The following is a 26,859-nucleotide window of genomic DNA, read 5'->3' as shown; positions in this document are numbered from 1 at the left end:
TTGTACACATTTATGAAAAATTATCCAGAATATGAACCTGTTCCCTTTTATTTCTCCTGTCAGGCTAGCCCTGTCCCTAATTCCCTTTCTTTAACTAGAGATGATCACAAGAAACAAATCAGGAACTTACTGATTTGTTTGGAATGTTCTCTTTCTCTTTCCCTGCTCTAGACCACAGGAAGACTGGCAGAGCCATGACCTTTTTGTGATTATAGTCTTGGATCTCCTTTTGACCAGTATCATCTTTTGACTAATTAAATTTGACTTCAAAGTTCTAGTTTACTATCTTCATCAGATTGATTTTTTCAGCTGAAGCACCTGGTACAGTGACTGGCACATGTTGGCATTTGATAGTTAATGGTAATCTGATAGTGTGGTTCTGGAAGTCAAGATGCAGGGACATACATGACATATAAAGGGAATGGCCAACCTCTTTTTTTTTTTTTAAGTCAGAAATGAACTTGGCTTCTGTCTCTCCTACTCTGACTCTTAGCAATTTGATAAATTTAATTTCTAGCATCAATGAATCAGAATCCTGACAAAATGGACAGTTTGTTTTATTTAGCCCTTTTCACTGAGAAGTGTTGGGTATGATGCACTGTAAGTAGAGCTTGTGCTTAGCATCAGTACATGAGGTCACCAGCGAGGCTCCAGAACTCTGCGAGTTCAACCAGGAAATCATCATCCAATTGGGTGTGATCAGAAGTTTTCCTAAAACCTGAGATACCTTCCAGAAACAAGATAATCAGGGCGGAAAATTGATCATAAAGGAAAATCGTAGACCAGGGAGCTGTAAGAGGCTCTCTGAAGCAAGGATGTGTGAGCAGCTGGAAAAGGGTCAGCCTGCAGCTGGGGAAAGGGAAGGCGAGAGGCAGAATTGAGCAATTATGTACTGGGTAGTACTGTTCTGCGGAGAAGGGTGCTGAGTCCGGGGTGGACAACTTGGGAAATGTCCTCTGGAGCGGGACAGTGGTGTTTTACCACACTTCACTGTGGCCTAACTGAAATCTTTAATCTTTTGTTAGAGTTAGGCTTAAGGTTGTTATATAAACTTGATATGCTAATGTTTATAATAATGGTAATAATTTCGATCATCTTTGAGTGCTTACTGTGTACCCGATGCTGTGCCAGCTGCTTTACATACATTATCTCATCTGCTGCCGCAGCCCTATGCAGTGGAGGTGTCGTTAACCTGCGCTTTACTGATAAAGAGACCTGGAATCTTTTCTGGGCCTATGTCTGGTGAGAGGAGTTCTCCTGCACTCAGGAGGGGCAGGTGGGCCAGGCTGGCTTTCCTAGTTTTATGGCTCCAGAGCTCCCTCTTCTGTTGTTCTCCCAGAATGTTTGTATGTGGCCTCTTACTTTCTTAGATCCCTTGGCTCTTTTCCCCTCCTCCACTTGAAATGGAAAGATTCTTCCTCTGCCGTTATTGTCCCAGTTAAGTTCAATTTAGAGTTCACTCCCAGCAGCTTCTCCTCAGTGCAGAGCTCTGCTGAAAGGGCACTTAGACTGGTAAGGTTCTGGAGTGGTAGGGCCCGGATTGCTCCTGCACCTACCGCAGTCCCTCTGTTCTAACCCTTGAAATGGACCTGCAGCCCCCTTCCAGATGGGCTGCCCTTCTCACCTCAGCCTGCCAGTGAGTACCGCTTGACGATGTGGAGGTTCTTGCATTCTCAGGAACGTCATTCATACTTTTGCTGTCCCTCCACTTCCTTCTGTACAATTGCAGATATAATGGGGGTTTAGTTGCTATCAGTAGTTTGTTCCACTTACTCATATTTTGTCACATAATTTTGTCATAGATATTATGCATGAATTTTTGGTTTGCTCTCCTAGTTGTTCTATCTTTTTTTTATATTTATATAAGGGAATTCAGGGAGATTTTTAAAAATAAAGGCTGTGCTGCCACTGTTTTCCTAGAATCCCTCTTATCATTTGATGTTTAAGTGAGTTACAACATTTTTGGGGAGATGTCTCAATGAAGTGTTAAGAGGCCCTATCCCAGCACTCCGGGAGCCAAATAAGAGATGTAGAGGGAGGGGAGGGAGGAGGCGATTGGGGAGAGGGAGAAAGGGAGGGCAGGGGGAAAGAGAGACTAGGGAGGCTGATGAGAGAATATAGCAGGCCTGCATCTCTGCTAGGGAGGGAACCAGCAGGCCACATTCCACGAGGGCTGCAGAAAAATTAGACCTCTTTCAATACAAATTTGAGATCTAAAAGTAGTTTATTCTGAGTGGAACAAGTTTACCTATGGTTTCAAAAGTTGGAGAGGAGACTCTAGGGGTCAAGTCTTGGTTGTTTAAGATTCAAATAAGGTAGGAGAGACTGGAATATGGCCAGGTTTCCAAGAAAGTGGGGCTAACAACAAACAAGCCTCAGGGAGAGGCCGTGTGTCAGTGTTGCAGTCAGCAGGCCCAGCTGAGCCTGAATTTAGTCCAGCCCAGGCTCCAGATGTGAGTGTAGAAGCCTCCAGATAATTCCAGTCACCTGTGTTCCACATCACCCCGTGATATTCAGACTGAGGTCCCTGACATTGCAGAGCAGAGACAAGCCACCTGCCCTGTGCCCTGTCCAAATTCCTGACCCGCAGAAGCCATGAGCATAACAAAAAGTTGTCGATTGTTGTTTTACACCACTAAATTCAGGTTAGCTATTACAAGCAATAGAAAACCAGAATAGCCATGGTGATTGGTTTGGCTGATGAAAGGAGATTAGCCATTCCAGATTTTAAGAGAGGAATGGCTGGAGCACAGGCCTGGAGACAGACCAGCATGGCCCATGTCTAGGGAACTGTTGGTCACTCCAGCTGAAGGAGTGGCTCATGTGGCAGAGTATAGCACCACTGCAGGCCAGGGGAACACATTCAGGGGCTACAGGGGTCTTTCTCTTATCCCTCCACACCCAGCACATGAACAGCCCCTCGATCCTGCTTTGTGCTGGCCCAGCCACACCAAGAGCAAAGATTCTGCTGTTACTGGTATTTATAAAAAGGAGACATGGTAGGGGAGCAGAGTGACAGGGGTAGGATCGTCATTTTAAGATACCTCCCTTAAATTCTTTTCAATGAAATGTAAATTTGAATTATGGAAAAGCCATCCATCAGAGTTCTTTTTTCAAACTTGGCTTTCTGGCCTTGTTGAACATTTACCTATTAATTATCTTGATATACCAGGCTACAAATAACGGGAACACTGTCTCGAACTGCCTTAAACAATAAACACATTTTTGTTTATTTCTGAAAGTCCAGGAGTAAAGCAGGCCCTGGGATTGGTTGATACTGCCCTTCACTTTTGTCATCAAAGACCCAGGTCCTTTCCGTTTCCCTGCTCTGTCATCCTCAGTGCTGACCTCATCCTTAGGCCAGGAACAAGATGGTGGCAGCAGTGTTCTTATGGACTGAGTTGTGTCCCTGCAGAATTCATATGTTGAAGCCTGAACCCCCAATGTGATGGTATTTGGAGATGGGCCCTTAGTGGGTAATTAAGGTTAGATGAGGTTATGAGGGTCAGGCCCTCGTGATGGGATTAGTGCCCTTATGAGAAGAGACCTGAGAGAGCTCTCCTCCTCTCTCTGCCCTGTGAGGACACAACAAGAAGGCAGCCGTCTGCAAGCTAGGAAGTGGGCCCTCACCAGGAACCAAGCCAGCCAGCACCTTGATCTTAGACTTGATCAGTTCCTTATGGCTCATCTTCCCTTTTATTCTCTTAAACTTATATTTCTCACCTTTTGAAGAGCAGTTGTTGAGCTATTGGTGATAGACTTCTAGAAAAACGAAACTTATTTTAAGGTGGGATTTGATAAGGAACATTTGAGCTTGATAACTGAGTGGGAAAGCTTCCATTCAGTGATGGCTTTTGTGAGGGAATCTGTGCAGATAGGCCAAGCAGATAAGAAAAACTCAAAAAGCAATAAGTGAGACCTTGATATGTTTTCTTGTGCTTTTGTACTGAATCTCACTATTTTGAGTCCCAGTTAGGAGACTTACAGTATTACTTTAACCTACAAGAGAGATGTGAGGAGCACTTCTGAACACCTTGTGTTTAATGGCCTTCAACTAGTTGTCTAACTTTTTTCTATTTTCCTTTGTCAGTGTAAATTCATTTTAATTTGCTTGTCATTTTTGTGGACTGGAAGTGTGTTTGAATCTGCTGCTTAAAACAATGCTAGATTCGTTTTCTTTAGTGCAGTGATTCTCAGATATATTCCAGTAGAATTCTCCTGCTATTGAGTCAAGTGGTCTTTTCCAATTTTTAGGAAAATAAATCTTTGTAATTTTGAGAACTTCCTCAAAATTATTTTAATAAAACTTTGGTTACCTGCTATAGCTTGCCTACTGGAAGAGAAAATGAATGAGAGTACCAAATGAATAATAATGAAAAATGTGAAATCAGCTGATCCTGTTAGGTTTGATAGATTGGTTTTTCATCATGGGTATTTGTGTTAGTGGTTTGATTTTTATATTGTATACATATATTCATTGTCCGCTAGTAAAAATGTTCCTAATTTGTGTGATGAAATGACGTATATCAGTACTTCATGATATTTTACAGAAAGTTCTAAGAATTCCAGGTGTTCTGCCACCTTAAACATTGAAAAGCACTACTTTCTAGGATAATTGAATCCCTAAAAGAATTTCCAGTGCTGGGTCTGGGATTGATGGTGCTTGCTGATCAGATGTTATATATTACATGGATGTATGCTGGACATGGTTGTTTTGGAGCATTATTACATCTGTAATCATGGGCACAGCTGAAACTGGTTTCTGCTGTTTTGAAAGGTGTACTTACCTGGAATTGGGGATGTGCTTGTCTTACATCCCCTGAACTTCCACACTGACGAGAAGCCTTTTCACCTGGCTCCCAGGGTCTACCCAGGTGGGCATTATTTCCTAGCTTGCATCCAGCCTGCCTTTCCTCCCGGTTAATCCCCTTTATTCATTCATAATGATGGTTTGTTATCATTCACTTTCTTGTTTCTTTTGGCTTCCTTTTAGCAGCTTCTTAGGTGAATGAGCATTTGAATAATAAATTGATTCAGCTTCTTCATTTTAATACAGTATTGGCCCTCTGAAGGAGCCAGCAGAAAACCAGCACAATTTTGTCAGTAATTCTGTCTTTGATTTCTACCATACTCACATAGCAGGAGGCAATCGTTAATAGCCAAGTGTTCAGTCTCCTTCCTGCTGGTGCCCTCCCAGGGTGCTGCCACTCCCATCTCATTGTCATCATGGAGGTGGGCCCCGAACAATGAACAATGAGTCAGAACCCAGGGAGGGACCTGCCCTACAGGTCTGAGCTCTCCCTCAGTGGAGGGTGACTGCCCTAGACCCCATTCCCATTCATCAGAGTTAATTGGCTTCTAAGGAGACTCACTTATCCCAGAGAAGTGACATACTAACTTATTTCAGAGTCTGAACGTTGCCTGAGCCCTCAGTAAGCCCATCCACCATCCCATCATGCCTTCTGATTTGCCTTCTCCCTGGATCCCCTCACGTAGCATAATCTTTGCCAGCCCAGTCTGGTCCTCCTTGTCTCTTCTCTTACAGACGCACGTACACCTGCACATGCACATACACACATGTGGAGACAGATGGAGAGCTGTGTAACAGCAAAAGTCTGGTGTTTTGTTTTATGATCCTCTGTTAGTCCTTAAGCTCCAGCAAAGATGATTCTACCCTGAAAATATCAGATGCCCTTTTACAAAAAGCGCCCTCTAGAGTTTAATTATAGAACCAATTATGATAATGTCTAATAAAAAAATTTATTATGTTCATAGTATTCTTTAAATTTAGTCAAAATACAAGGCCTGATTGTATTACATTTCTGAAAGGTGTCGGGGGAAGAGGGGGAATCTCCCTCTGCCCTTTTCCTTAAGGTTCTTATGGCTGACCAAATAACAAGACAGGTTAGCAGGAGAAAATAATACCAAGTTTAATAACATGTATACATGGGAGAAAGCAGGGACACTGCGTTTCTCAACACAATAGCAGAGATTCTCGTCTTAAATACCATGTCCAACCAAAGACAAGGAGGATGTTGGGGGCGGGGGTGTTAGTTACAGGAGATTATCACTAAAGCACTGTAAACAAGAGTAAGGCTTATTATGCAGTTTTAAGGCCTCACCTTCTACATTGATAAGTCTCTAGAAATGAGGTCATCCCCTCTCTTCCCAATACAGAGAGGGAGATACCTTTACAAATGGAGACTTCCCTTGTAAATGATTGTCTGGTAACCTCTTGCAGGGCCATCTAGAGCATGTGGCCAGAGAGACAGAACTTCCGATAAGATGGGCTTGTTGGTGCCTTTTCTATTGTAACCTCTATCCTACATTATCTTTATAGCAGTCATGATAATAACTCCTTCCTGAAACAGATCTTTTGTTTTAAATTCTTTAGGCAGTTTGGGAGGGGCAACTCAAATATTCTTCCTGAGTTCTCTGAGTCCTTATTGTCTTCAGCTCGAAATAATCTGCATACCAGAGTGGTGCTTCCTGGGGTAGCTTGCCCTGGAGCACTATCAAAGGCATAAAGTTGTATGATAAGACATTTACCCTCCATGTTCTTTTTTGCAGCAGATATTTAAAGCCAGGTCACTTTAGGTGACTGGCTCCATAAATCTGTTGTGTGCACCTCAGATTGGAGGGTGCAGCCAGCACCCTAATGACAACACCCCTCTGGCGACACATCTGTGCTGATTTAAAGGAAATCCAGGGAGCAAGAGTAAATGTTTCCAGTGTTCACCTTCCCAGCAAAGAGGATTTTTATCAACTCAGGTGTTAAGTTTGGGATCCACAGACCTATCAAAGAGCAAATTAAGAACACATCCATTTCAGGGCCAGCCCCGTGGCTTGGCGGTTAAGTGCTCACGCTCCGCTGCTGGTGGCCTGGGTTCGGATCCCGGGCGCGCACCGACGCACCACTTCTCTGGCCATGCTGAGGCCGTGTCCCACGTACAGCAACTAGAGGGATGTGCATCTATGACATGCAACTATCTACTGGGGCTTTGGGGTAAAAAATAAATAATAATAAAAAAAAAAGAACACATCCGTTTCATAAAGGAACCATCCTTTATGCAGCCATCGCTAATGACTCGGCTGCTAAAATCTCATTATGGGTTCAGGCTGGTTATCTCTGTTTAAGGGTAGAGGGAAACACCCTATTATAAATTCTCTCAGGCCTCCCAGCACCTCATTAAGCAACTTAAAAAACAAAAAAAGGAAAGGTGATATGGGAGAAGGAGTAGTTCTGAAAATTAAAATGGAACAGAATGATGTTTTGAAGCCAAAGAGGGGGAAAAGGCAAGGGTTTTGCTTGTGAGGCCTCTGCTACAATAAAGAGGACCTTAACGCAGACAGACCGTACCCTACAAAATGCAGCCCATAATTCAAGCTGTCAGCTTAATCACGCTGTTTCCAGGTATGGAGAAGGAGCCCTTGTTTCCTGGGTCCAGAGAGAGAGCCTTGTTTGCTGACCCCTAGCTGCAGCCTGCCGCTGCAGACCGCCCCGCTCTGCTGGCCTTTGTGTTGCTGTCCCCTCCTTCCCTCATTTTTGGCATTGTGTTCCCTTCAAGTGGCCCCCTGGAAGGGACCACCCAGGGGGCTGCACAATGGGGACCAAGGGAGCCACCAAAACATAGGTTTTGTAAGACAGCCCGTTAAAAGAAAAATACTCTTTAACTATGTATGTGTTTGTCCTTTCTACAACTGTTTTGTGTGGCAAACAAAACCCCGTATACAGACTTCTCTGTAGCCGCACATACAGCTGTTCCAGCCATTGGGTGTCAGGCTTGAGATAGTTCCTCCCAGTTTATTTTCCCAGGGCACTAATTCTTGATGTGGTTTATATTTACATGTTTGGATTTATGGTCAGGAAACTTGATATCAGAGTAAACAAATTGCACTGGCTTTATGAAACTATTTTATCAATAGTCTTCAGAATTGGTGGCATTACTCTTGGGTGAAACTTGTCTGTAATGCTACTTAACAAAAGCTAGCAGCCGGAATTCAGTTCTCAATAGCCATTTACACCTCTGTAAAAGGATTAGCTCTCGCCAATTGTTACACTGTTTAAATCTTAATTTGCATCTTTATGGAGGTAGGGCTTCTACAGACGTCTCTGGTTCTCTGATGTATTTGTGTACCTGTGGGTGGGTGGTCACTGGAGGTTTTCTCTTATTGGTGAAGGTGCTAAATTGCTTCAGGATGACCAGTAAGCTACACAAATTGAATTAGCATATCAGGGTTTGACTGACAACAGCCCGCTTTGGTTCGTTAGTTATATTTTGTAGCAGTTGTGGTCTTTGAGTGTTGGGTGCATGAATGCATTCTGTTACTTCTGTTTAGACTTAACAATTCTCATGGGTCTTAGGAGGATTTTAAATGTTGTTGATTGTAATCAACAAATTTCCTTGGGAATTAAATGTGAAAAACAGAACCAGAACATGATCAAGTGATGGTTTTATTTATTTATTTTTTTAATAGAGATAAAATATGCAACTAAGACTTTATTTATTTATTTATTTATTTATTTATTTATTTATTTATTGGTGAGGAAGATTGTTCCTGAGCTAACATCTGTGCCAGTCTTCCTCTATGTTGTATGTGGGATGCCACCACAGCATGGCTTGATGAGCGGTGTGTAGGTCCGTACCCGGGATCAGAACCTGAGAACCCTGGGCTGCCGAAGCAGAGCGCTCCAACTTAACTACTATGCCACCGGGCCAGCCCCAAAGTGATGGTTTTAAAAGTAATCTTTTCTATCCAGGCCATGTGTTCTTAGTTTAAAGATCAAAACCTTCTTATGTTTTGGAAGGAGGGTAGGGTCAAACCCATGAGAAGGAAGAAGTTGAGTGTGCAGGCCAGTGTTCTGCAGGCACTGGAATGGGAAGCAAAGGCCGGTCATGTTGCCCTTTGCCCACCGTTCTGTATATGGGCTGTTCCTAAACCCCACACTCAGAACTACAGACCACCTCTGCAGATGATGCCTTTTTGTCGTTGCTCATTTAGCAATACAATTTCCTTCCCCAAAACGTTGTTCTGGATGTGACCAACTGTGGTGCTTTATTATTCTTCAGTCTCATTAAAAATACAGTAAATGTATTTTATAAAACTTTTTAAAAGTAACATTATATTATGTAAATTATGAAGTAAACTCATTACTAGTTATGGGCAGTGATTACCACACCATTTTGAGACTGTTGTTCCCTAGAGAAAATAAAACCTGAAAGTCATGCCTTTAGTGCTGCAACTGAAACATGTCCACTCTGATAGAACACCCACGGGAATGTGTGGAAGTTACCTGGTGGGGTTAAGGAAAAGTTTATTTTCTACAGCCCTCATACAGGGTCATTTTTGCCAAAAAGTAATTCTCAGTTTGCAGTACTGAAAGGAAAAGCATGGCACTTTTTCTCTCTTCCTTGCTTCCAAAAAAAATTGTACCTTCCTTTGAGTGTTCCCATTAGCCTGGAGTGGAGTTGTTTTCTTTTAAATTATCTCTTAAATTCTGTGTGACTGAAAGATGAAAATGAAGCTAGAAAGCAATTACTTTAAATTTGGCCAAAAATATTTATTTATTATCTGCCTGCACTGTTGGGTAAAATAAAATATACCTCTTTAAAGTGCCTTTTGTGCTTCTAGAGATTACTTGTCATCCATCACGTTTGTCCACTTGCTGGAGTTCACAGAGACAAACTGATGGTAAGGCCCAGTGTGTTAGTGCCAGGTCCGTCTACATGTTCCCCAGGAAGGACTGGGCATGGGCTGGTCAGACTGATGCCCCTCCAGTTGGAATTATTTTGATGGGAATGCAAATAGAAGACATGAAAGAAATTGAGGTCTTGAATTCTAGGATAGTGTTTTTTATAACACATAGTCTTTAATCTTTAGCTCCATAGTGTTTGAATTCTTTAATAGAGATTTTTTCAGCAAAGGACTGATGAATATTTTGTAAGCTAAAGTCAGGTATCACGTGGAGAAATAACTACTAGAAACCCTAAGCACAGACCAACTTGTCTTTTAGCCAGAGAAGGTTCTGAGTTAATCGAGAGTAGACCATAAGCTCTGTGCAGACAGTACTTGTGGCCGTCTTATTGATCGCTCGTTGCCAAGCCATGGACGCCGTGGAAGCCCTGGACTGGTCTAACAGCAACCATATAAAAACATACTGTAAAAATAGGTGTCATGGATTTCTCTAATCTAGGTTTAAATCTTGGCCTGTCATTCAACTCGTGGTGTTAAGTATGTCTTCAGTATTGTGCTGAGTGCGACATGAAGCTTCAAGTAAGATAAAAATTCAGAAGTCCAATTGTTGTTCTCAACAAGCTTTTGGTCTTGTTGAGAAGACTAGACAGACATGACATAACTAGAGAACAGTACAATGTAGGATGTTGTCTGTATTGTGCTAAAGGAATTCAGGGATAAGAAAGATCCCTGTGAATGAGGTAGTCAGAGAAGCTCCTAGACAAGTATGAGAAGAGCTAGTCTAAGTAAGCCTGATATTTGGATTGATCAGATTGGAAAAGAACAAAGGTTATCTGGCATCTGTCCTGACTGGACAATCAGGTATTATTTAGCACTGGCATACCGTGGTGGGGTGGGGGGTGGGCATACAGGCAACAAAGGGTGCATTGTCTGTAGAGCATTTATAAACAGTAATAAAACCACTAAAACTGTTTTCTCTTATCACCATTCCTAAGAATGGCGGAGATAAAATACTCCTCCCTGGAGGGAGGCTGCTCCCACCCGAACACCCTGCCTATACCCCACTGTGGTACCCCAGCATTGGTGAGCATCTGCTAACTTCCGCCATTGTACCAGCATTTCAGAGGAGGTGCAGAAACATCAAGCCCTGGTCCTTGCTCAGGGTCTACCACCTGGGGTGGGAGGTGAGACTAGAGGCAGTCTAAGCTGGAGACCCCAAGCCTGCAGACCAGCTCTGTTTGTCCAGCATAGTATTTAACCTCCTTTTGAATTAGCTGCCAGATTTTTAAATTTGAGAGATGTCACGTAAAAATAAAACTAGCAATTGTGAATTTCCAGCTTCTCTTGAAAACTAGGAAGATCGACGTCACTGAGACACATTCCGCTGCGGGAGCTGAGAGTGACTGGCCCTTTGAGTGAGGCACACACCCCAGTTTTTCACGAGCCCACCCCACCAGCTGTGGGCGTTGACTTCCCCCCAGCTGAGCCGTGAATGACTGTTCTCCCTCTCTGCCACCCCCACCACTGCTCTCCCACTTACACACTCTTCCCCTGCCATCTAGAGCACAAGTTCAGTCTCCTGGCTGTGGTCTGGGTCTCGTGTCTGTCCCCTCACCAACTGCATCTGTGCACGGCTGCCAGGCTAACCCTCTCAAAAACACTGCTTTCAAGAAACCAGCCATAGCTCAGAAATCCGCAAGATTTATTACTATTTTCTCACCCGAGTTTCATATTGAATTTTATTTCCCATTACTATCTTATCACCACAAACAGCAACCCCCACCTGGCCAGACTTGTGTCCTTGCTGGTCCCGACACCCCTCCTACCCTGGCATTTCCTCACATCTTTGCCTGTGCCACCCCTTAGCTTAAAGGGTCATCTCCCCTTCTGTCTAAATCTTGCCCAGCTGAAGTTCCTCCTCCATAGTCAAGCCCTTGTGATGCCAAGGAGCTCTCTGTCTCTCTACTGCCTCACAACTCCTGATTGCCTTCCCAGTGATTATGTGCTCTCCTTTACTGCTCTGAAATTGGCTTACCTCCGATGGGCCTGTCTTCCTTTTCTTAAGGGCAGGTGTTATTTTGTGAATTGAGTGGTGACGAGATAAAGCCTTCCAGGAAGAATTAGGACCCAGATTTTGCCAAAGGAAAAAGAAGTATTATAGGTACTATAAGTCATATAGGCCAGGAGTCTGGAAGGTTTTTTGTTTGTTTGTTTTTTAATTTATTTTTTAAATTATTTTATTGAGGTCATATTGGCATATAACATTGTATAAATTTCAGGTATACAATATCATATATCAGTTTCTGTATAGATTGCTTTGTGTTCACCACCAATAGTCTAGTTTTTATCTGTGACCATACATATGTGCCCCTTTACTCCTTTCACTTTCCGCCTACTCCCTTCCTCTCTGGTAACCACTAATCTGTTCTCCTTATCCACGTGTTTATCTTCCACATATGAGTGAAATCATACGGTGTTTATCTTTCTCTGTCTGGCTTATTTTGCCTGGTGTAATACCCTCAAGGTCCATCTATTTTGTCACAAATGGCATGATTTTGTCTTTTTTATGGCTGAGTAGTATTCCACTGTATCTATATACCATGTCTTCTTTATCCATTCATCCGTTGATGGGCACTTGGGTTGCTTCCATGTCTTGGCTGTTGTGAATATTGCTGTGATGAACGTAGGGATGCATAAATCTCTTTGAATTGTTGCTTTCATGTTTTTGGATGAACACTCAGTAGTGGGATATCTGGATCATATGGTATTTCTATTTTTAATTTTATAAGAAATCTCCATACTGTTTTCCATAGTGGCTGCACCAGTTTGCATTTGCACCAGTTATGTATGAGGGTTCCCTTTTCTCCACATCCTCTCCAATATTTGTTATTTCTTGTCTTGTTAATTACAGCCATTCTGATGGATGTAAGGTGAAATCGCATTGTAGTTTTGATTTGCATTTCCCTGATAATTAGTGATGTTGAACATCTTGTCATATGCCTGTTGGCCATTCATGAACAAAATGAAAAAACAACCCACCAACTAGGAGAAAATATTTGCAAATCATATATCCAACAGAGGGTTAATTTCCGAAATATATAAAGAACTCATACAACTCAACAACAAAAAACAAAACAACCCCATCAAAAAATGGAAGGTTTTTGGCAGCAGAGCTCAGAGGTGAAGGATCCAACACAGGATGTAGCCCAGAGGGACTAAGAATCTTAGGCTTAGAGTTTAGACAAGAGCTTGAGACACGGCAAGGAACTGGAGCGCCCATAGGGTGGCCTAGGGTCCAGAATAGGGCTTGAATGAGAGGTGGGGGGGTGGGGGGGGTGGACATGACACGACATTTATATTTCCTGCCCAGGATAAAAGCCTGCTTCAGAGTCAGGGTGCCTGAGCCTACACTTGTCACTCGCCCTCTAATAGACAAACAGAGCACATCTCTTTCATCCTTTTGATATTAGGCACATGGCCATCAAATGGATCCAGTAACTTAACCCACTGTTGTACTAACTACAAGTTAGTAAGACGTTGCTAATTAACACATTGCTTTACAAGTTGCTTCATTTTCTTTTTGGAGTACATGTTGAATATTCCCAACTACGTATGTCATCAGCTTCTTTAAAGTAGAAATACTGTTTTGTCTTTGATATCTTCTCCTATAGCTTTTTAGAATCATGCTTTCCCCCAAATGGACATGTTTTTAAAGGAAGTTTCTAACCAGTCTCTTTGGAAGCTACTATGATACCGTGACAGACCTAACCTAAAACAGTGGCCAAATTGTTAGACTAGACCAGTCCCCCAGTAGACTGGAAATAGATAATGAAGGCTAAATCCCTCTTTCCCTCCCTTCCTCTTCTTACTAAAAATAAAGAAAATTGTATTGCAGTGGGATCTGAATGGAGAAATAATAGTCATTTTTCTGCGTTCAGAAATAGAGGACGTAACCAATATCCAGCCAGCAGTTTTCGATTTCTTAGCAGTGACGATTTAAGTAAATTTCACATGAGTTGTGGAGATCTAACTTTGTTATGATTGACAATAGAAAATTAGCCTTTTCTGCCGTTAAGATTATCTAGCATTCCTATCAGTCAGGTGGAATGTGGAATGAGATGGCACAGCTGTCGATTTGAAGGTCATTAAAGTCTTCAAAGGGTTAAAAGTTACTTCCACTGATGGATTTAAAACTGCCACATACACACAAACAAGGTTTTCAAAATGCCCCATTTTACATCTTTGTCGAGAGATAGTCTAGTTGCTGCATTTTTGTGTCTAGATTATATTACAGATATATTTCAATAAACCACGAAGAACCTCCGTAGATTCTAGAAGCTGGGCCATCTGTGCTTAAATAAACATCTCATGCAGCACCTGTTTTATTTTATAGGCTCTATAATCACAGTGACATTCTGAAAGAAGACCTTGAAGCCTGTGGAACAGCTGTCCTTCACCAGCCTCCGAGACTCTTACCTGGAGGTGGCAGCCATGAAAAGCAAGTCAGGTATTATTGGGATGAAATTGCTGCTGTGGAAGGATGGCCATTCTTGTTCCCAGATGCTTCCAAATGAAAACAAAACACTAGTCCACACGGTCACCACTGGGATAGACACTTGTAGTTGTCAGTTTAACTGTTTTATGGACTTGACCATTTACTTCTTTGTAAATGTATTTGTTTCTAATTGTTAATTGGATATATCCACTCAATCCCTACTCATAACAATGTTTTAAGGGCTTACTTGGGGGGAGGGAGCACAGGTAGCCTTCATCTGGTATATTAGCATACCTTCGTGAACAACCCAGGATATAATCTAGTCTAGCCACCACCCTAGAGGGATGTCATTGGCAAGTCCAAACCCCAGATGGATTCCTCAATTTCCAAGGTCATGCTGGTGATACAGGCCCCCAATCTAGAAGATACAGGCCCCCAATCTGCAAGTATGGTCTCTGGACCAGCAGCATCAACAAGACCTGGGAACACGTTTTCCCCGCCCAGGCCTCACTGAATCAGGAATCTGGGGGTAAGACCCAGCCACCTGGGTTTTAATGAGCCCTTAAGGGAACTACCCTCCCTCAGGTTTGAGAGCCACCACTTCAAGGATATCCCTTAAAGGCCATAAAGCTAGGATGAGAGAGAGAGGGGGTTAATTATTTGCAGGGTAGTTGGCCATGTGAACCATGATTCTTGTACATCCTTCCTGAGTCAATCAGAAATCTGTTCTGTACCCTCTACCCACCTTTTAGGTAGTGTGGGTTTCTTTTCATGGCCCCAGAAGCTTTGTGGCATCTGAGCGACTTATTGAGGTCATAGAATTACATATGTGTAATTTGTGTAATGGTTTGTCCAGTGTTGGCACCTGGTCGGTGCCTAATTCATGTTGCATAATTGTTGCCAGTGACCTAACTCTGATTTTTATTTTGGGGACTGACTATATTTCCTTTTATTAAAATATATCCCCACTATTTACTAGCAGAGAACAAATTATTTCTCGAGCATGGTCAGCAGATGAGTGTCTGTGAAAGCCCACCTGAAAGGACCTTGTTTCGCTGAGAGTGAGAGGGGCTTTGGGTCTGGTTATCTTATATCTAACATCATTTTCTCTACCTTCAGTGTGCCACATAGGCTGTTTTATGTTAATGATTTTCTTCAGAGTAGAATTCAGCATAAATCCCACGAAAGCGTGAGAAGTCAAGATGATGGTTTCTAAAAGGACCTTGGCACAAGAAGACTTGGCCAATCATATGTTCCATTTAACAGAGCACAAGATGAGGTTCACAAGTCCTGAAAGTGTATACATTACCTTCTGCATCTGTACTAGTGATCTCCAAACTGTGGAAAATGCTGGAAATGACCTTCCTGGTCAGTAACTTTTCAACCTGAAGCAGTAAAGGGCAATGCAAGAAAATCCTTTTTCCTGTTTTTTGTTCTTTGTTTTTTTTGTGAGGAAGATCAGCCCTGAGCTAACATTCATGCCAATCCTCCTCTTTTTGCTGAGGAAGACCAGCTCTGAGCTAACATCTATTGCCAATCCTCCTCCGTTTTTTCCCCAAAGCCCCAGTAGATAGTTGTATTTCATAGTTGCACATCCTTCTAGTTGCTGTATGTGGTACGCAGCCTCAGCATGGCCGTTCAAGCGGTACGTCAGTGGGCGCCGGGATCCGAACCTGGGCCGCCAGTAGCGGAGCGCGCGCACTTAACTGCTAACCCACGGGGCCGGCTCCCCCTCTTTCCTGTTGTTTTATCATGCAAGATAAAAAACAGCAGTCTTAAATACTCCTTTACAAGGCGGTGGAAGAAGCTGTCTGGGGCGGAGTCTTTCTGCACTCTGTAGGTCATTTGGTGATTATGTGTTGTGAGGCTCTGTAACCAGGCCCCTGTTTCTTTCTCACTGCTTTTTGTATCTGTTGATATACTATTTTGCATAAACCACAGTTGTGGTATGTGGCATAGAAAGCATATATGCATTTATAATTCTCTGTGCAAACTGACTTGTTAGACTAAATGATTCATTGTGTGACTCTCTCAGCCTACGCTGCCAAACTGTGATTGTGGGTGATGAGATAAAATATCTACATCTACTAGACTAGAGATTTGTATAGTTTCTCAACATGCATAATAGAGCATTGATTTCCATTATGAAAGGTTGCATTTTGCATGACTGTTGGTCTACAGTTATGTATAAATCAGCTTTCCCTAAGAAATGATCCTTCTTTATGACCAACACAAATTTTAAAATTAATATCTGGAGGCTGCAAGACTGCTTCTTTACCACAATCATTTTTTTAAGCCAGATAAAGAAGTCAGGAATGATTACTAATGTCAGTGTTATGTTCTGTTACGATTAGGATTGCCCTTTTATGCCCCATTGTGTGTTGTGACTGGGGGTGCTGTTTAATGCACACTGATTGTCACTGGTTCACTGTCTAGCCTTGGAAAAAGTGCCAAGTGTTTATATGACCTTTGAGAGATAAGCAGTCAGGTCTTTAAATACAGATTCTTTTTAAAGAGTTTTATTTATTTATTTATTTTTGCTGAAGAAGATTAGCCCTGAGCTAACATCTGTTGCCAGTCTTCCTCTTTTTTTGCTTGAGGAAGTTTAGCCCTGAGCTAACATCTGTGCTAATCCTCCTCTATCTTGTATGTGGGTCACTGCCACAGCATGGCTGATGAGTGAGTGGTGTGGATTCACACCTGGGATCCGAACCCGTGAAGCAGGGCTGCCAAAGTGGAGCACGCCAAACTCAACCACTAGGTCACCAGGCCAGCCCCTCTAACAAGTTTTAATCATGGCATCGGGCTCCTTGCTGCTCTTCTTGCTCTAGCCACCCTCTGTGCCCCTCAGTGCCCAGGAATTATTGTTGGACACTCCCCTAAGTGATATATTCCCATCTGCTTTGAGATCTCCCCTGGACCAAAGCAGTCAACTGGTCAACTTGATAAACTATTTCAGAAACACAGATTTGGAGAGAATGATCTACTTTTGTTCCTTAATTGTTAATGACACTGATGTCATTAGAATTCTAAGCCAGGCAGAGTAGGAAGGCTCTAATGGGTTATGAACTCCTTAAAGCCTGTTGAAGAGAACTGTGTTTGGTGTGGCGGCAGCCCTGCTTGTGCCCCTGACCCAACCATGGCTGTCGAGGTCTATCTCTTTACTATAATCTCATCTGCAAAATGGGGTACCTGCCCCACAGCGTACTCTAAAAGATAGTGAGAAGACTTCTGAATTCCTGCTCACAAAGTGAAGCATCTTAAAAGGAAAAAGAACAAAACCGTTCCTATCATCATTATTGATTTTTGTTATATCAGGGATTAAGTGTTCAAAGACCTTCATATGAAAGGTTTACGTTATTAGGTGGAAGACCAAGTTGTTATTTTAGACAATCGTGAATTATTAAAATATAATTCATGTCATTTGGGGTAATTGATAAAAAATTTGTTCATTATTGCCTTCTGGAAAACATATTTTAACATAAAAATGATTACTTAAGTAATTTTATCTTATATGAAATCCATATTGAGAGTACTCATTATTTTATTTTTTTTCCAGGTGCAACTAATTAATTGTCTCTTGTTAGTGGCTACTTTCAGATACAGTTGCCCAATTGTGCTCTCAAACTCATGCTGAAAAATTGAGTCAGCTTTATATTATTTGGATTATAGTATGTAAAAACCTCTTTATTTTATTCTGCCTATTATGTTCAGAATAAAATTCAGGGTACTTACTATTTTGTCTGCATTTAAAACTTTGGTCAAGTTACCAATCTGTTGTAAATCAGTTGTAATTAGGAAATGTTGGTACATTTACTTAAATTGCAGTTTTCTGATTGGAAGCCATTCCAAGTGTATGAAGTTAATTATAGACTGTTTAAAGTCTATTCTTTTATTATCTTTTTAATTAAAGGAGTATATAATTTAGCTGACATTGAACTTTGTTTTTTCTCTGTGGCATTGATGTTATAAATTTTCCAATGTAAAGTAGACGAAAGAGAAAAAAAAAACTCCTTTAAATCCTTTGTACCTTGGGCCGGCCCAGTGGCACAAGCGGTTAAGTGCTCGCGCTCCTCTGTGGCAGCCCGGGGTTCGCTGGCCCGGATCCCAGGTGCACACCAGCGCACCGCTTGTCAGGCCATGCTGTGGCGGTGTCCCATATAAAGTAGAGGAAGATGGGCACAGATGTTAGCTGAGGGCCAGTCTTCCTCAGCAAAAAAGAGGAGGATTGGCATTGGATGTTAGCTCAGGGCTGGTCTTCCTCACACACACACACAAAATCCTTTGTACCACTTTGCAAATTTTCTGATTTGGTGTGTTTATGTAGAAACATGGGCAAGACTCCATGCAAGGAGAGCCATGGCTGTTGTACTCCTCACCCAATTTGTCCTGAAATCAATCTGCATGAAAGCCTGGTTTTGTGCTGTAAGTGTTGGCTTAACTGTTCAGAAGTCACAGAGTCTAGATGCTGTACCTCCTTCCATAGCTCATTTGCTATTTGACCCCATGCAAGTCAATTAATGGGTTTTGTCCTTTTGTGAGGTATGTATAATAATTATAGGAAACCTTAGCTAGTTCTTTCATACCAGAGCCCAAAGGATGGTTACAATTGGTGGGGACATTAGTAGCCTCTTGCCTTGGCTTTGCCTCTGCAGAAGTCACGTGTATCAGTCACCAGCGAGACGGTCTCTGATAATTCAGTCCATCCCAACTACTTGAACTAACTTAATTCACCCTACTTCAACTTGTTTCCAGGTTTAACTCAACCTAAGTAAACATCTTTTCAGACCAGAAGCACAATTGATTTACTCATTATGAGAAATGAAACGGCTGAATGGACTAGAATTTGCTGGTAGCCTGTGATTGCATTTTCCCGGTAGGGAAATCTCTTGTGAAACCAAATGTAGAAAAAGGTTGCTTCATTTACATAGAAACAGAACAAAGGAATTGGGTGCATTATGACATTGGTGAGGTCTAGACAGAACCAAGAAAGGCAAGTTGCTGAAGGGGCTTTCTACCAAACCAGCCAGAAACCTTAGAATCATTCTGGGAAGTTTTTAAATAAGTTCAAGGATTCCGATGACCCATCCCACTTTATTCAACTCTTGGGAAAAACTAGAGTTAGGTCAGGCAAAGATTATAACAATTAAGATTTATTAAAGAAGGTTCTGAATTGTACCTAGACTTATTTTTTTTCCAAATATTTTCTTATGAAAATTTCCAAACATACAGAAAAGTAAAAGGAACTGTGTAATGAGCATCCATATACCCACCACCCAGATTCTACCATTGACATTTGATTGCACTCCCATATGTGTGTCTCTTCATATTTCCATCCATCCATCAGTCACAATCTCTTATTTTTATGCATTTCCAAGTAAGTTGCAGACATTAGTATACTGTTTTTTAACTTTTTACTTTGAAATTTTTAAAACATTCACAAAAGCCGCTATAATAACATAATGAAGTCCCATGTACCCCTCACCCAGATCCACCAGTTGTCAACATTTTGCTAGTCTTGTTTTATCTTTCCCTCATCCACACTTTTTTCTTTGAGTAGTTTAAAAGAGACAACATATTTTACTTATAAATACTCACAAATACTTATATCTCTAACATATAAGGATGTAATACATTACCATTTACCAAGATTCTTTACTTTATCTGATACCTATTTCTTGTGAGTTTGTCTTGATTATCTCAAAAAAGTCATTTTACATTTGCTTTGTTTGTATCAGGATCGAAATGCTATCACCTGTAAACTGCTGGTTCAATCCAGATACATGATGATACTCCAGCCCAGTTATTTTGGCAAGACAATGTCATAGGTGGTGCTTGTACTTCGTTTTTTTTTGTGTGTGTGTGAGGAAGATCAGCGCTGAGCTAACATCCGATGCCAGTCCTCCTCTTTTTTTTTTTTTTTTTTGCTGAGGAAGATTGGCCTTGAGCTAACATCCATGCCCATCTTCCTCTACTTTATACGGGATGCTGCCACAGCATGGCTTGACAAGCGGTGCGTTGGTGCACGCCCGGGATCCGAACCTGCGAACCCCAGGCCACCGAAGCAGAGTGCACGCACTTAACTGCTGCGCCACCGGGCTGCCCCAGTGCTTGTACTTCTTATTACACCCCCCTCAGGCCGCATGTGATGTCTGGTTGTCATGTTGTTAGGAAGACTGCTCTGTGGGTTTGAACATTGATAGACTGATGCTTCAGTATAAAGTTTACTGTTATGCAGTTTCCACAAAATTGTGATCATTTCCTAGATGCATTCATTAATTTGGACTTACAAAATGGTGACTTTTCTAATTTGTTAATTTCTTCTGCATTTATTAGTTGGAAGAACTTTTCCCAGCAACTACTTGTTAATTGTGAAATGCATTTTTTGACCACAAAGGCAGGATAAATGCTTGATTCTATCCCTTTACTTACCAATTTTCAGAATATCAAGTTGTTACCCTAGCAGCCTCCAAAGGTTTGTTTATTTGTTTATATTTTTAATTTTGGTGAAACACACATGACATAAAATTTACCATCTTAACCATTTTTGAGTGTACAGCTCAGTAGTGTTAAGTACATTCACATTGTTCTGCAACAGATCTCTAGAACTTTTTCATGTTACAAAACTGAAACTCTGTATCCATTAAATAGCTCTCCATTTCTCCCTCTCCCAGCACCTAGCAATCACCATTCTGCTTTCTGTTTCTATGAATTTGACTACTCTAGGTGTCTTATGTAAGTGGAATCATAAAGTATTTGTCTTTTTGTGACTAGCTCATTTTACTTAGCATAGTGTCCTTAAGATTCATCCATGTTGTAGAATGTGACGGGATTTCCTTCCTTTTTGAGGCTGAATCCAAAGATTTTTTATTATTTTTAAAACTTTTTATTATTTATTTTTTAAATGAACTTGTACATTTTTATATATTTGCTGTGTTTAAGTCCATTGCACTCATTGTTCTTTTTGGTGCTCAAATTGTCCCATCTTTGGCCAGCAGGAACCCTTTCAAGATGGCCTCTGAGGCCTTTTGACATGACTCAGTAGTCTTTGATAGCTTCCATGCTTTCTGGTATGACAAAGTTTTCCAGGCTCATCTTGTACATTTCCTGCCCCAGAACTAGAACAGGGCATTTCCCTAAGGGAACCTGGTTCCTTTTAGTATCTAAATACCGTAGTCTAGGCAGCAATATAGGCTTCCTTTTAACTCTTTCCTAATAATATCTTAATTTTTAAAAAATTTCATAGTAAGTATATAACAGGAATCAACTGTTGTTGAGATGGAAATGTGATCTGTTTCTCTTAACTACACTTAAGAGGAGGCTGACTATCTGTGCAGTGATTTGAAACCATGGCCGCGCATTAGAATCGCTCTGTGAGCCTTAAAAAATCCCAATGGCTGGACCACACCTCAGGCCAATTTTACTAGACTCTGTAGGGGTGGCATTAGGCACCTGGATTTTGCAAACCTCCCCAGGTAGTTCCAGTATGCAGCCAAAGTTGAGAATGCTCATCTAGCAATGAAATCATAACCAAAATAAAATTAAAAAAGAAATACCAAGACTCTGGAAATTCCCTTAGTCCAGAATATATTAGGTTCTAGACTTTTCTGGATGAACTATCTTTTACCAACTTGATTAAGGGGCCTTTGAAAATATGGGAATCTCATAAGTAACCCAATACTACAAATTTCTAATGTGTCTCCTATTTCTGTGTTACAGATCTGAACAAGCGTCAGCCTCAGGCTTGTTGAGGGCACAGTTGGGTCAGCACATGGCCACCTTGAAAGAACGTGATAATTCTATCACAGAAGAGGTAGCTAAGAAGTCTGAAGTTTTCCTAGTCACAAACGTGGACCAAAGGACAGGGGTTAGTAATTTTTATTTTTTTTAATAAGTTTCAAGATGTACAAATTATTCATTTAAGGAAATAGTCATGTTTTTAACAATGGTTAACATATTTGAAAAAAGATTAAATAATAGTGAGGTTTTATGGTTGGTTTTAACTTTCTGCTCTCAGGCCTTTTGCATAGTGTTTTATGTAGGAATCTCAACTCCTTACATAACGTTGATTCAGGTTTTGGAGCTAACCTAATTAAGCATATCTACCCCAGCATTTTCCAAGGAACTTAGAAGCCTCTTGTGGCATCCTGGTTTTCTTTCTCCACTCCATCCAGACCCGGGAAACAGAGCCGTCTTCCGTGGCTGACGTGTGGGCTGGGGGCGAGAAGGTCCGAGGGAGTGGAGCCTTGCTGTGCCGGGTCCAGCCTAGGCCAAGGAGTTGGTGTTTATTGAGTAGATGCTGAAAAGCCGGTAGAGCTTTGCGAGCGGGGCTGTAATGAGGTCTCTGCTGCGCCTTGGGGAGTTCTGTCTGCTTGGAGTGGGACTGAGACGGGGAGGAGCGGGCCCTGCTGTGGGCCAGACAAGACAGCGAGGGGCCTGACTCAGGAGCTGGCGCAGAGGGGAGCGTGAGCTGCTGAAGAGACCAGGGAACCCATGGAGCAGACTCCCAAGGAAGGCAGGAGGGGCCTGACTCAGGAGCTGGCGCAGAGGGGAGCGTGAGCTGCTGAAGAGACCAGGGAACCCATGGAGCAGACTCCCAAGGAAGGCAGGAGGGGCCTGACTCAGGAGCTGGCGCAGAGGGGAGCGTGAGCTGCTGAAGAGACCAGGGAACCCATGGAGCAGACTCCCAAGGAAGGCAGGAGGGGCCTGACTCAGGAGCTGGCGCAGAGGGGAGCGTGAGCTGCTGAAGAGACCAGGGAACCCATGGAGCAGACTCCCAAGGAAGGCAGGAGGGGCTCCAGCCCAGGAGCCAGATTTAGAGCGTTCCCGTCGTGGTCCTCGTCATTCCCTGGAGAAGCCATACACTCAGAGAGGTGGCCTTTCCTTTCCTAAATTTAATGTCTTGTGCACGTGTCTAGTTTCATGTATGTTTTCTCATCCTTACATGCAATATAGGGTTTTCTGGCTTTGATGCTTTTTATTTTTATCGTGCACAAAGTTCGAGGATTCTGCATGTGCCCCTCCCGGAGGCGCGGCTTGCCAGCTCTGCACTGAAGTCACACACCTGTGTGGCTGTGTGGTCCAGAGCCTCGGCCATCACCCCTCAAGCCTCTCAGAGCACCTTCAGTCCTTCTCAAGCCCCCCGTTCTTTGCCCCTTTGATTAAAAGAGAGTAGAAGTGCTTTTTTAAGCATTTCAAACGTACAAACAGAGAGTGATAAAATGAACCCAGGAATCCCATGCCTACCAGCCCAGACTCAATGTGTTGTTACCATTGCACCCTATTTATTTCAGACCTGCTCCTCATCTTCCTTCTCCTCATCTTCCTACCCGTCCTCCTTTTCCCCCTCCCTCTTGGCTTCTCTCTCTCCCCCTTTCACGCACCTTCCCTCCCTTCTTCTGCTCTTTCTCTCCTCTTCTTCTCCCCTCCTTTTCTCCTTCTCCTCCTCTCCCTCCTCTAACCTCCTTCCTCCCCAATTTCTTTCTCCTGAAATAAATTATTATGGAGATACAGCCCCTGTGCGCTTCTCCTCAAGCCCCTGCCCCTTTTCAGAGGTAATCTTGTGCTATCCTTCCCACACACATTTTCATTTCACTGCACTTCCTGTGACTCAATAAATAACCTATAGTTTTGTTTTGTTTGAGGTATGATACCAGTTGTGTGAATGTTCTTTGAGAAAGAACCATGTTCTTGAGGAAAAACAGAACCTGTGTTTTTTAGATCTGTTCCACACCTATTGATAAATGTAGATCTTTTTTTTTTTTCTTTCTTTTTTTTTTTAAGTCAGGAAGATTAGCCCTGAGCTAACATCTGTTGCCAATCCTCCTCTTTTTACTGAGGAAGATTGGCCCTGGGCTAACATCCGTGCCCATCTTCCTCTACTTTATATGTAGGATGCCTGCCACAGGATGGCTTGATGCACCTGCCATGCATATGTCCACGCCTGGGATCCCAACTTGTGAACCCTGGGCCGCTGAAGCGGAGCAGGGGAACTTAACCACTCTGCCACTGGGCTGGCCCAATAAATGTAGATCCTAAGAAGGATTTGTTTTCCGGTTTTGTTGTCCATTTTCTCTAGTACCATTTTGTAACAACATTGTATTCCATTCTTGTTCACTCGAGTAGGTCACATCTCAGCCGTGTCAAGGCTGAAATAAGCAGTGGTCCACTGCCCTTTCCTATCTAGTCATCTTCTTTTAAAAAGGTGTTGTTTATATTAGAAAACATATTCCCAGTTCCAGACAACCAATCCACTCATAATTTTTCAAATAATAACTCCATTATTTTTTTTTTAAAGGATCTCTCAGTGTTGCTTGGTTTTTTGTTTTTTTTTTTAATTTTATTTATTTATTTTTTCCCCCAAAGCCCCAGTAGATAGTTGTGTCATAGTTGCACATCCTTCTAGTTGCTGTATGTGGGACGTGGCCTCAGCATGGCCGGAGAAGCCGTGCGTCGGTGCGCGCCCGGGATCTGAACCCGGGCCGCCAGCAGCGGAGCGCGCGCACCCAACCGCCAAGCCACGGGGCCGGCCCAATAACTCCATTATTAATGAGAAGGGGCTGCCCAATTAATAACTTATGAATCAAGTGCTATTCTGCCTCCCCTCGTAGGTTTTTTGTTCCCTTTTAAATCATCCTGATCTCATCTTAGTGACAATCATAAAAATTACCAATAAATTAATCACAAAATCTGTCCTTAAAAATCGAAGTAAGCAGGCAGTTTCTGAAACGGTTAGGTTGTGACTGAAGAAATGCACAGCCGTAAAGAACAATGTTACCAAAATGACGTGGGCAGGGCAAGCCTTGCGAACTTTAGAACAAAATGCTTTTGTGAGTTCTAGGACTGCTTTGATTTACATGTCATGCTTTTACTATTAGCAAAATCAAGTATCTTTGGTTGTTTCCCTGTATTGAAACAATATACACCTTTAGTAAATAGCATGAGTTACATATTTCTCTGTAGATAAAAATCTTAAAAATAAGAGATTTTCAAAATTTAAGAAAGTTCTACTAAAAATTACTTGGCTGGGGCCGGCCCGGTGGCGCAAGCGGTTAAGTGCGCGCGCTCCGCTGCGGCGGCCCGGGGTTCGCTGGTTCGGATCCCGGGCGCGCACCGACGCACTGCTTGGTAAGCCATGCTGTGGCGGCGTCCCATATAAAGTGGAGGAAGATGGGCACGGATGTTAGCCCAGGGCCGTCTTCCTCAGCAAAAAAAAAAAAGAGGAGGATTGGCGGATGTTAGCTCAGGGCTGATCTCCTCACAAAAAAAAAAAAAAAAAAAATTACTTGGCTAAGAGTCTAATGCAGCTCAGAAATATTTACTTTGATCTCTTGGGTAAATGGCTAAGTAAACAGTCACATGTAAATGATGTTTACCTGTGGGTCCCCTTGCTGTCAGCTAGAGTCAATCCTGTCTCTTGAGTAAATATATCATTAAAGCCGCTGCAACTCGGATTATGTCCCCTTGAGACCAGATAAGATCCACAGCACCCGCATACCCTATTAGGCAATTACATAATTGAGCTGCAGGCTTTTAAATCAGAAAAATTTATAATTACTTGATGTGGGAAAAAAAATGAGTTGGGTGCTTCATTAAAACACAAAGTGACTTAATACTCCTTCTCTCCTAAGTGATGTCTGTTTCCACCCAGGAGAACTTCTCCAGGGAAAGCAGAGTGGCTTACTGGTGGCACTCATAGAGTGCCCCCACCACACATACCAGAAAGACACATGACTAGTCACAGAAATCCCTTCATCTCTCCCTAAGGATCGACTGTTCTCTTGATCTTCTCTCTTGAATACTCATTTGCTGGCTCATATGAATACTTTCCGCTTTCTTTTAATTGCTGCACAGATAAAATCCCCTTCCTATAACTTAGACATACCTTAGGTGATGATGCTTGCATTTCTCTTTAAACATTGAAAAATTACTTCTGGTGTGCAAGAGGAAGGTTCTTGAGGAAAAAGTCAGTTAAATCTGTGTATTAGGGGAAATTGTCATCTACTGTCTACATCCGTGGTTTTTAATTCTCTTGCTTTTCTGTATCTGCATTAATAGCACTGATTTACATATAGAAGGAAATGTAATTTTATTAAATGCTTTCACATTCGCTTTCTGTTTGTATTTGTACCATGCATCGCAGAAATCAGATTCCTTTGGAGCTAGCATGTGTTTTTCTTAAAAAACTAGCAGGAAAAAAAGAAAACCAAACTTGGAATATTAAGGTAAACAAAAAGGAGAAAATAAAATTGCCCGTTGACGTTGTGGTGTATGGTTTTTAATATTTAATATATTGGCAAACATGGGTTGTACTGTTTGTGTCCATAGCTTCTTTTTTTCCCACTTGTCACAAGTGAACTTCCTTTCATACCCATCACATGTTCTTCTACATCATTTCCAACAGCTGTGCAGAAACCCCTGCGTGGATATTCCACTGTCCCTTTAACCAGCCTCTTGTTCAACATTTAAGTTGTTTTTAATTTTTCCTGTAGTAAAAAAATTTCAAAGAACATCTGAGCAATTCAGTTTGTACAAATATCCATGCTATTTCCTTAGAATGAATTCCTAGATGTAGAGTTGTTAGGTCAAAGGGAATGTGTGTCTTTCAGCCTTTTGCTCTGCACTGCCAGATCTCACTCTGGAGGGGTCATCAAAGTCACAAGGAATGG

At 42.1% G+C, this 26,859-nt stretch overlaps 1 protein-coding gene across 1 annotated transcript in view; it reads left to right on the top strand.

Moving 5' to 3' along the window:
- Positions 1-26,859, top strand: part of LOC131403120 (centrosomal protein kizuna-like) — a gene marked incomplete at its 5' end in the record, with an annotated part of 45,568 nt that overhangs the window by 16,421 nt on the left and 2,288 nt on the right. The window contains 2 exons of the mRNA XM_058537462.1: positions 14,090-14,203; positions 21,911-22,058. Coding sequence (XP_058393445.1) covers positions 14,090-14,203; positions 21,911-22,058 — 262 coding nt within the window. The remainder of the gene's footprint in view (positions 1-14,089; positions 14,204-21,910; positions 22,059-26,859) is intronic.

Source organism: Diceros bicornis, unplaced genomic scaffold, assembly GCF_020826845.1.
Source record: "Diceros bicornis minor isolate mBicDic1 unplaced genomic scaffold, mDicBic1.mat.cur scaffold_55_ctg1, whole genome shotgun sequence".
Taxonomy (NCBI): domain Eukaryota; kingdom Metazoa; phylum Chordata; class Mammalia; order Perissodactyla; family Rhinocerotidae; genus Diceros; species Diceros bicornis.
Note: the sequence above shows the minus strand (reverse complement) of the source record. Positions and strands in the feature narration are given on the sequence as shown.